Consider the following 12,063-nt stretch of genomic DNA (forward strand, 5'->3'; position numbering starts at 1 on the left):
TGAATAGGAAGTAACAGACCTTGGACACTGTGTTTTCCTGAACGCTTGGTGGGTAGTGAAATTGCAGGCTCTGGAGTTCACTGCTTTATGACTGAAACAACTGTATAAGCAACCACATTAATTAGAAACATCGGGCTGTTATGTGGACAGGCAAAGTGTTAGAAATCGTCAACCGTATTGATAATGTTATCGATCAGTCAAAAGCTACTCTCTTCCAGCCTAAGACGTAGCCCCTACTCCCAGCTGTCCTGGGACGGTTCGCTGATGGTGCTTCTAGAAGTCAGTCAGACCAAATATATAAAGAATAGTAAAACAAAACAAAAAAGCAACTCTTCTGTATTCCCTTTCAAAAATAAAGTCTACTTTTATTACCGATGAACTAAGAAATACAAGAATTTCTTTGAATCCTGAGCCAATTTTTAAAACCCTCTTATTTTATTACCACCCCCCTCATACAGTGCATTTTTCCTTTTACCTTAGGGTACTTTCCCAGATCAAAAATACAGAATCCAGACGCAGGGCTCTCCTGCAGTGTCTGGTATGTCTTTTGGTTGTCCTTCATCAGGAACTCAGTATTCCCATCACCCAGTGAATGGCTTTCTGACAGTCACCCAGGATTCTTCTGGATAGAAATAAAACTGATTCCATCAGATATAAGCCAGAAGTCTCCTTCTCAAACAGCCAGCGGCACTTCACGCATTCACTAGCAAGCTGGACTCCTCCAGACAGGCAGCGAGGCCCTGACGGACTGAGACCCTGCGTCTCCTCTCACCTCCGCTGGCTCCCTGGGGTCGTGTGGATGTGCCTGGCTGAGAAGCAGTGGCGAGCATTACACCTGATCTCTAGAAGGGAGTTTGCCAAACTCCCTGTAACCCCAGCACCTCATGTTGGAACTAGTACACGGTAAACGTTGAGCTGGATATTTGTTTTTGTCTCTGTCAAATTTACTTTAATAAGCGCTTTCTACATTCTGGGTGTTTTCAGATATGGGGCCTCCTTGGAGATCCACAGGTAGCTCAGCCCCACCGCACGTTCTGGCACACTCCGGGACTCCACTCCAGCCAGCGCCCCTTCCCACAGCGTCAACTTCTCCTCTGGACATCATGATTTTCAAAACACACAAACTTGCTCTCACTCTCCCAAGTCCTCAGGATGCTTTCTGGTCCTCACATCCTCCTCCACCCAGACCCATGACTCTGCTCTCTTTCAGTGACAGTCCTCTTTTAGAAGCTGCCCAGCAGCTTCCTCCACCTTCTCACCTCTCATTAACTGCTCATACCGGTTGAGTCCGGATTCTGCTCCTGCCATCATGCCAAGACCTCTGTTGTCATTGTCACAATCAACCTCCAAGCTTCCACAGCTAAAGGTCACCTTTCTTTTCTTGTCTCAGCTATCTTCTCAGCAGTCCCTCCGCAAAACATTTTCCCTCTGGGCTTCCTTGGTACCCCATCTCCCGCCAATCCCTCTTGGTCTCTTTCTGGCCTCTCTTCAGGCTCAGGCTTCTGCTCATCCTCTGACTGGTGGGCTCCCAGGGATAGAGAGTCACTCTGTCTAGTCACCTCCTTAGTGGTCTCATCTTTCCCACGGCTTTAAATGTGGTGACTCTCAAATGTGAGTTCTCCAGCCCAGATCGTCTCTCTGAGCTCCTGACCACCATATCCAACTGTCCACCACTGTTTCAACCTGTATCTTTCACAGGCATCCCCAAAATTACATCACCAAAATGAGTGACAAATTCCCTTCTCCCCAAAGCCTGTTCCCTCTGGTCTCCCTGATCCCAGGCTTCTCCATCTCTTCGTTCTGAAAGTGATTCTCAGTTTCCCCCTCTCATCCCATATCCAATCCACCAGCAAGTCTTTCCATTTTGCCCTTCAAAATACACTATAACAGCTCAAGGGTTCTGATTGATTGGGCCTTTCTTCTTAACTTCATTACAAACCCCTAACCTTCAATGTCCAACCACACAAGCCACCTTGCTGTTTCTAGAACATGCCAAGTTCTCTTCCACTTTCAGACCTTTTCTCCCACTAGTCCCCTCCCTGAAATCTTTTTATTGCCTCTTTTCACCCAGAGGGCCCCTTCAAATCTTTTATGTATCAGTTTTCTCTCTTAGATTTAGAATTTCCTCCTTAGAAAGAACTTCCCTAGAGACCCAACAATCATGGTTTTAGCTATCATTATGTCTTGCATATTATTCTTTAGAGGATTTCTCACAATTTATAAATTCATAGTTGCTTTTTGCTCATTTGTCTGTTGTATTTCTGTCTTGATTCCGAGTTTGAAAAATGAAAATATCATGTCTGTTTTGTTTAGTAACACACACCCAATGCCTCGCACCATTTGTGATGTACAGCATGCACACAGTTACTATTCGTTGAGTAAACTAGCAAATATTTTAAATGAAGAATTCACCAAAGTGAGATGGAATAACTTGCCAAATCAAAAGTTTAAAATCCAAAAATTGAGATGAAGGTTTCTGGACACAGATTTACCACCTATTCCACCACACTAGAAGATCCTCCCTGTAGGGGAACCAAATAAAGAATTCATGGGTTCCCTTTTCTCCACAGCCTCTCCAGCATTTGTCATTTATAGACTTTTGAATGATGGCCATTCTGACTGGTGTGAGGTGACAACTCATTGTAGTTTTGATTTGCACTTCTCTGATAATTAGTGATATTGAGCATTTTTTCATGTGCCTATTGATCATTTCTATTTCTTCCTTGGAGAATTGCTTGTTTAGGTCAATGCAGTTTGGTGCAGCCACTGTGGAAAACAGTGTGGAGAGTCCTCAAAAGACTAGTAATAGACTTACCATACAACCCAGGAATCCTGCTCCTGGGCATTTATCCAGAAGGAACCTTACTTCAAAATGACACCTGCACCCCAATGTTCATAGCAGCACTATTTACAATAGCCAAGACATGGAAACAGCCTAAATGTCCATCAACAGATGACTGGATAAAGAAGATGTGGTATATTTATACAATGGAATACTATTCAGCCATAAAAATCGACAACATAACACCATTTGCAGCAACATGGATGTCCCTGGAGAATGTCATTCTAAGTGAAGTAAGCCAGAAATAGAAAGAAAAATACCATACCACTCATATGTGGAATCTAGAAAAAAACAAAACATAAATACAAAACAGAAACAGACTCATAGACATAGAATACAAACTTGTGGTTGCCAAGGGGGCAGAGGGTGGGAAAGGACAGACTGGAATTTCAAAATGTAGAATAGACAAACAAGATTATACTATATAGCACAGGGAAATATATACAAGATCTTGTGGTAGCCCCCAGCGGAAAAAAAATGTGACAATGAATATATATATGTTCACGTATAACTGAAAAATTGTGCTCTACACTGGAATTTGACACAACATTGTGAAATGACTATAACTCAATAAAAAAAAGTTAAAAAATAAATTAATTAATTTAAAAGAAAAGAATTCATGGGGACTCCATTTGGCTTAATCATCTGCGGGGAGACTGAATGAATGTGTAAACCAAGGCATGCTGCTTTAGAAAGGAATTATTTTATTCAACAAAGCTTATTAAATATTCACCAACAACTATTGATTGCTAGGTATTAATTGCTAGATGTCCAAGACAGGGTGATTGTCTTTGGGCCTCCATAGGATAAGACGTGACCAGTCCACTGCAGGTGTACCACCACATATTCTCTGAATCCAAGGGAGAAAGGCCATGGCACCACTCACTGAGTCTCCCCTGCACCCCTCACTCTCTATGGGGTCAGGCAAGCAACAGAATGAGGATGGACTGTGCCCCCCTGTTGAGGAAAACTTAAGAGCTTGGGCACGGCTGAGACAGACAGATATTTAGATATGTTCATATGCACATATGATATAAATACAGGCATTTTCTTACATAAATACATATCTACATTATAGATGTAAAAATATTTTCATAAGTACACATATACTACGTGTACATGTACATGTGTATTCAGATGTATATCTATTGATAAATATATATCACTTTATGCAAATACATATGCATACATACCATTAGGTACATAAACATATGTAGCTATGTGGGTATATGTGTACACACACAGATTAATCAAACTTTCTGTTTGACATCTCTCTGGGTATTTACACATACCCATAAAAATCCTGAGAAGAAAATGCTCCTTGTGTCTTTTGGGAGGTGAAGATGATACTCCGCTCGTTCTTTCAGCGTGCTTGTATACGCCAGACCAAAGTGCGCGGCAACAGCATTACTCCTCACAGATCACTCTTCTTTAGGCTGTATTGTTTAAATATCTGTTTGTTTAGATAGTTTGCAATGCCAATGCTCTCTGCAGGCTTCACTGAGTTTTTTTTAACAGTGACCATCTCTTCTTAGAATTAACAGAAAAAGAAATGCTAAGAAAAGAAAAAAAGGAGTTACGATATAAAGAAAGAACCGTGAACTTCTAGATACCCAAAAGAATGGAACAGTAAACGTCTTTATTTTTTCCAGTGAGCCCTGTCCCCTCTAAGCTATCCACACAATACTCAGGAGTAATGAAGGATGCCAATACTTCTGCCATACTTATTTCATAAAGCCAATTTAGATGACTGTTGTCATTTGTGAGAACCAGAAAAATCATCACTTGAAGAATTAAAAATCACTCTAATTTACTGACTTACAGATACCTTATGGATACTTACAGATACCTTATAATTGGCCCCCCATATCTGCCAGCTCCACACCCACAGATTCAACCAAGGATTTAAAATATTCAAAAAAATATATTTCAGAAAGTTCCAAAAAGCAAAACTTGAATTTGCCATGCTGACAACTGTTTACACAGCATCTACATTGTATTAGGTATTAAAAGTAATCTTGAGATGATTTAACATAGTAAACAATCTTATGGTTATGGGGGGAAGGGGGTGGGAAGGGATAAATTTGGGAGTTTGAGGTTTGTAAATGTTAACCACTATATATAAAAATAGATAAAAAACAAATTTCTTCTGTACAGCACAGTGAAGTATATTCAATATCTTGTAATAACCTTTAATGAAAAAGAATATGAAAATAAATGCATGTATACATAAAAAATTTTAAAAGAACATTGAAAAATTAAAAAAAATAAAGTACACAGGAGGATATATGTAGGTTATATGCAAATACTACACTATTTTATATGAGGGACTGAACACCCTCGGATTTTGGTACCTGTAAGAATCCTGCAACAAATCCCCTGCAGACACGGATGGACTGAGAGACAACTCACCCTCTTTCTCTCTCTACACACACGCTCTCTCTTCTACACACACACACACACACACACACACACACGCACACAACAGAATTATTAGATATATCATATGATTCTTTACATCCAAAGGTGGATCATTTTACAAAGTTCAACTGTCCAATAGCCCCTTTAATTTTCAAAGTCATAGCTGCACACAAGGGGAAAAAAATGACCCTTCGAAAGCCAGAAGAGGCCTTCGTATCTTCACTGTCATTTCAGACTTGGTCTCTCCAACACTTCCCACCCCCACGGACTGGCCCAGGCTGAGCTGAATGGTCCCAAAGGGAGAGCCCTGCTTCAGTTAGCCGGTTCAGAAACTCCAAGCTCTAAATGGGTTTTTTCTTTCCTCTTTCCCTGCTAATCAGAGTAAATGCTCCTTGGTTTAGTTTATGTTTATGACAATATGTATGATGTGAACTATTTCCCCAGCCTCCTTGGGTTTTAACTCATCTAATACATTCTAGTCTGAGGTTTTTGTTGGAATTTCTCTGCCTACACTTGATCATCACTAAGAAATGTTTCCCAAGTTTAACTCCCCAGACAATCAACACAAATTTAGTGTCTACTTCATTTCTTTTGTATGAGCCCCCAGTCCTGGTAGAGCCCACCCATGAAACACAACTATGCCACTATCCCTGAGAAACTAAATTCCTAAAAAATTTGCTTCTCAAATATTTTGATTTCCATTATTCAGTTTATCTCTTTCTACCCAAACTTATGAACACCACACACACACATATGACAGACAGATAGATAATTACCAATACTGACACCTCTTCTATCATATATACACACATACACTGAGTGGACTTAATCTTTAAATTGAATATATTTCATAGATTAGTCATAAAAGTGGCCAGTGACCAGTAAGAGCACAGCTAACAGTGTTATTTCAAGTCCTACACTCAACCCCAAGTGGAGCACCTTCATTCAGCACCTCTGCAGGGTTTTTCCAGGCAGTTTCAATGTGTGTGCTCCCTGCCGCGCACCTGAACTAACCCTACTGGGCGAACACGAAGTGGAGAGATCACAGCCTCCGCTGAAGTCCAAGGGCACAGCTCACGGTCCTCTCACCCCACTCTTCCTAGAGCGTCACCAAAAAGGTATCTTATTTGTTGAACTGAAACCTTACGATGAAAAATCGACCCTCTTAAAGATTTTAACACTTTGTTTGGAAGCTTTTGAAAAAAATTCACCAGCACACCAAATAGAGAAATAAAAGGAAACATACTATCTCAAATCAGATAGAAGGCTGTTAACAGAATGTATGTCTGCTGTTTTTAAGTGTATTTTACCCAGTGACATAGTAAACACAACTTACCTTTCTTTCTCCCGTAGATCGCTGGTAAGATAGATCAGAAAATGCGTTTGCATGAATGTGACCAATGCCTTACAACTATGAAATACTTCCAAAGTGCGGATCTGTGTAAAGTTGTCACATACATCAAATATTCAGCCAATTGCCTTATGATAAATATACGGTAGGCGCATAAGTATTAGAAAGTAAGATTAACCATCTGAAAACTACAAATATTCAAATCTTTACTAAAAGCAGGTTGCATGTGAAATTTAAATGACATATAATACACTAGAAAAAGGCTCCATTCCGAAGTTCTACAAAAAGGAATGGTATTTACAGATGGTATGAACTAATCACATACATCTAGCGTCATCTGGAAAACTTACTAGCATGCCATGGCTTAGTCAATATGCGTAACAACCCATAATTATTTTTCTAATAATCAAGGCAAAAGCAAAGAAACAAATGAAGCAATATAACAATGAGATAGAAAAAGACAAAGGAAAGGACCATCAAAACGTTTGACAGAATCGAAACAGCTTGAGAAACCAGTCAAACCCCTGAAGCTCTTTGTTTTTAAACAGGCAAGTCCTGTCACTAACCCCATAAACGCCCTTGTGATCTGTAGACACCTCAGATCTTCACCCTTGCTCCAAAGCGCCCCCCACTGAAACAAGGTTTAATGGAAACTGCGAGATGTGCAGAGAAGAGACAGGCAATCTCCCCATCAGGGGATGAAAACCACAGCGCCTCTGGCCCCCAGCGTCTTCTAGGGGGTCACCCTGCAATGTGCCTCCGAGACAGGCCTCCGGTGTTCACAACAGCTGTGGAGCTGCGTGCTGCACCTGGAACACAGTCCGCACACCACGCAGGTCCTCCGTCCCTCCACTAACGTGCAACTCCTCCATCAGGAGGCTTCCAAAATGCAAAATACAACCTCAGCTTCTCAGATGGATTTGATTTCAATCAAAATCAGTGCCAAACAAACATCTTTGATATGCAAACTGTCTACTCTAGTAAATAATGAAGAGTCATTCCCACCCCACACACCCACCTACAAACCCATAAGATCTTGAGAAAAGTTAGTATTTCATAGTCTTTAATAAAGCAAGGCTATTATTATCCTCATCTGGAAGTATTCTGAAAGTTTATAACCAGTGCATATTAAAAGCACATCTCATCAATAAATTTTCACATGCTGAACATATTAGCAATCTAATTTTTAAGTGGAAATTTTAAAATATCACATAGAATTATGTACATAGCAAAGGCACTTGGTTTTGATATATCTTCGACCATATTACATCTTCAATTAACCCACTTTAAGTTCATAAAAATTCAATCTGCATTATATGTGATTTGGTGTACAGATTTGCTATTTTTAAATATTGTTTAAGAATTACACAAGCATGCACAATTAAGTGAATACACTCAGGTAACCGAACTTAACTTTGGTAAGAAAGTGGAGTAACACGTTAGTGTCGAAGTGGCCCATTTTCCCTGATGGATTTACACGGCTCCTGCACAAGAGCGAGCGCTGTCTGGTTTTAAACAACGAATGACCTGCTCACAGGAGTCAGCACACGCGCACGTGGATAGCCACACGTGTGGAGAAGAAATGGAGTCAACTCTCTGACAACATTTGTTTTCTGTTCTTAGTTGTTCTCCAAAGAATTTTTTTTGTCTAATAGCAGCAGAAGTGAATGCCAAGAAGGAGGCTTAAATCAAACCATGATCTGCCCCAGGTGATGTGGTTACGCTGCTATCAGACCTTTGTTACCCACATGGACTCTACCATGTGCAGCAAAAGGGGGGCCCATGTTACCTGCTCCCTAAAGAACTAGGTTCTTGAAAGCACTTAAATAAGATGGAAGCACACTGGCGTCCGGATAGATTCTGGGACCCTCTTATTAGAGAAAAATCACAAGTAAAAAGTTAACTCAAACAGCAACCAAAAACTTAGGTCAACTCATTCCGTGCTGGGATCATGGAAACAAAATTTTTAAAAATGCTGTGTTTTTAAATCTCTCAGGAAAATATTGGTGGCAACAGTTTGATTAGTGATGTATCTGAATATGCCGTCCAACAACTAGAAACAGCAATCCAGCTAGCAGAGAAAAGAATATCCCCGCGGGGGCCAGAAAAAATGACCAGCCATACAGCACAGAAGGGGTGAAATCTGAGCAGTCCTTCATTTTCATGTTTTTGTAGCTTTCCATGTCGGCCACTGCCTGGACCCAGATGACATACAGCATCACCACCAGGGAGAACAGGATGCCTGCGGAGGACAGAACACAAGAACTTTAGCCTTTCTGAAGACGTGTGGCCAAGAATGCTAGATCAGACCAACCGCATGGTTGAGGATACGGCTCTCAAAGCACAGTCCTAGCTAAATCACCTGCTGTGTGTGAGTCCTTTTATCACGTCACTATTCTGTAATTTCCAGAGCACTGAGATGAGGACGATAGCTGCAGAAGGACAGTGGTGGCAGCTGACAGGCATTTATCGGGCACTCACTGTGTGCCAGGCATGGTACTAGGTGCTTGTGAACATTACAAAGATCCCTACCTCGCAGAATTTATTTTCTAACATTTACCCATCTTTATGCCTAGTGTGTGACAAGCACTGTAAGAATTATTTCTTTCAATGTGTACAATACACTCATGAAGTTGGGACTACTGACCCCCAGTATTAAAGACGTACAACCACAGCGGATATTCAGCTCCAGTCTTTCTATTGTCATATTATTTTAACACAACTAACTAGTTCTGCAGTTAAATATGGCAATGAAAATAGCAGCCAAGTCAGTACCAGACAGAGATGAAAGCACTGAACTGATGTAAAAGAATATACGTGATTCTTTAAAATAGATTCTGTGGAATAGAAAACCTCAGGTTTGAGATCAAGAGCCTTATTAAACAAAAGAAAGGAAGGAAAAAGACAGGGAGGGAGGCCAGAGGGGAAATGCTTAATGACTAATTAGAAGACAACACCGAAATTTATCCACAAGTTCAGTGTAACTGCAACCCCCTATTCAAAAATACCATTGGAATTGTAACAGTAGACCAAGAATCAGGGTGTTGGACCCTTAACAAGCAATAAGACAGAAGAGCTTTATGAATGCAGAAATGTGAGAACACTACCAAGCACACTCTTTTCCACGCGACTGTCACTGTAATAACAGAAGGAGGTACGGCTGCGCGGAGCCAGGGACCCCGAGGAGTCCGCTAAGCTGATTCCCCGGTGAGTGAGTGACAGGTCCCCACTCACAAATTTGTCCCGAAGCAAAAAATACTTGAGGTCATTTGCTATTTGTCCAATTCAAACTCGCCAAAGATCTATTTCACTCTTTAAATCAACAACCTGAACCATCAGGTAAAAAATCTCCACATCCTAACTGCCAGCCTCTCTGGAAGGTCACATGGCCCTGTGAGCAGGAGCGGAGGCTGAGGGACGTGGGCAGGAGAGAGCTGCTTTCACAAGCCTGGCCATCAGTCACCCTTCTGGAGTGAACTGTGCTCCGACGGCATTTAGGATGTCCCCTCGCTCGGGTCATCAGTTTCGTAAAGAATCCTGAGAAGTAAACACGGGAGAAGGGCTCATACACGTGTCGAGGTGGGTCACCATCGGAGCTGAAACTCGCTCCTCCTCCTGATACAAGCCACAGAGCTGCGGAGAGCCAGCAGCAACGCTTCACTCACACGAGGCACCCTTCACTCTGTGGTCTGTAATGTAAATGCAAATGCCGGGGCACAGAAGGGAGCAATTTCACTGCAAAATAACAGCCACATCCCAGAGACACAGTAAAGACGTAGCCGGCGAGCAAAGCCCTCAGCCGTACCTCAGACTCTGACAACAATATGCCGAGGCCATGTGTTGTCTAGCAACTCTGTGCATTTCTGTACATTTTTCCAGAAAATACACAGACAGCGTGCTCTGCTAATGGAAAGGTTTGGCTTAGTTATTTGCATACCATTTGCCTTATGCAAACATATTGCAAACCTTTCTTATTATTTGTGGATATGTTTTTTCATCTCCCTTGCATTATGTAAATCTTGTGCTTTCAGGTATTTTTGTTTAAAAAATATTTCTTTTGTGAAAAACCAGTAGTCATATACACATTTTTTCAAAAATTACAAAATTCATTACTGAATTTAGAGTATTTTTAAAAAATGTTGCAGGTCGTCATGTAGGTGATCCTTAGCAAGAAAGAATTCACTTCTATTTAAATATTGCTGCTATCTGAAGAGCAGTTACAGCCTGAAAGCAAGGAAGAACAGTTGTTTCTATCACCACCATCTTCAGCTTGCTCACTAACTGGAGATGTGGTCCATTTAATTCCTATCAGATCAGCTCATGATCATACTCCTAGGGTAAAACAGCGTTTTTCTAGTTTCTCTACCCAGTAAATCGCCAGTGTTTTACACATACATGTGTATGTCTGTGTGTGTGTATGTGTGTGTGCAGACAGACAGACAGAAGGAAAGTGAACTAACAAACATGGGGAAAGTATTTACATCAAAGGCCAATGGTTTAGCTGCCATGGCAGCAAGAATTTATGATGGGGGCCTACATGAAGTAAGTGGCCAAAATAAGAGTCAGGAGACTCTTACTTACAGCTAGACGGATCAAGTAAGTACACATATTGAGATTAACTGGAGTCAGGTCCTCCACCACCTGAAAAGGGAATTACAGATTTGAGGAGGGGGAAAGCTGGAATGAACTCTATGATGTTTGCTTAGAACTGAATGCATCTGTGTGAAGCTATGGCTTTAGGTAGATAAATGAGTGAATATAGAAGTAAAAGCATGCATGTTTTAAAAGACACTTCGGTGTGTGTATACAACTAGACATATTTCTGGCTCTCTGCCTGAGACACTCTGAGAGCAACAAAACCATCATAGCCAGCAGCAAGCACACCAAGCATCCAGACCTTGGCTTCTAAACAGCAGGAACTGTCTCTGTGAGACAGCTGAATCCAGGCCGGGACAGAAACCACAAGATGAGCCTGGAACATCACGTTACACAAAAAAGTGCAGACGCACTCAAAGAATAATGTGGGCATTTCACAAGCCAGCTTGATGGGGCTCCCCCTCGTTAATTCTGACAACATTTGACTGTCTGACAAATAATGACAGAGGTCCATTATATCTCACTAAATAAACAGGAATCCATGAGACCACAGAGAATAACAAGCCAGTGAACAAGTAAGTGGGAGAAGGGAACGCATTTCATTAGAGAATGCTAGCTTACAGTGCGGACGGAATAGCTGCACAAGGAATCACCGCTTGGCAATCACTTGAGTAACCATTAATTCAGGCAAGAAACAAAAATGGATGCTAAAACTAGTGGATGAAATTTAGATGAGAAATAAATATTTACACAGGCTCAAAGTCTCTTCCCACGAAACACTTCTTAGTTGTAAAGAAAAAACTAGTAACTTCATACTAAAGAAACCTGACAAACTGATCTCACTTACCGCTTC

The 12,063-nt window shown here is 41.2% G+C and overlaps 1 protein-coding gene across 2 annotated transcripts in view; it reads right to left on the minus strand.

Moving 5' to 3' along the window:
- Positions 1-6,796: 6,796 nt before the first annotated feature.
- Positions 6,797-12,063, minus strand: part of TMEM182 (transmembrane protein 182) — a 39,223-nt gene continuing 33,956 nt past the window's right edge. For both annotated transcript variants that reach the window (XM_045519671.2, XM_010959094.3), the window contains one exon: positions 6,797-8,856. In XM_045519671.2, coding sequence (XP_045375627.1) covers positions 8,636-8,856 — 221 coding nt within the window. In that variant the 3' untranslated portion in view covers positions 6,797-8,635. The remainder of the gene's footprint in view (positions 8,857-12,063) is intronic.

The sequence above is a fragment of the Camelus bactrianus genome, chromosome 28 (assembly GCF_048773025.1).
Source record: "Camelus bactrianus isolate YW-2024 breed Bactrian camel chromosome 28, ASM4877302v1, whole genome shotgun sequence".
Taxonomy (NCBI): Eukaryota; Metazoa; Chordata; class Mammalia; order Artiodactyla; family Camelidae; genus Camelus; species Camelus bactrianus.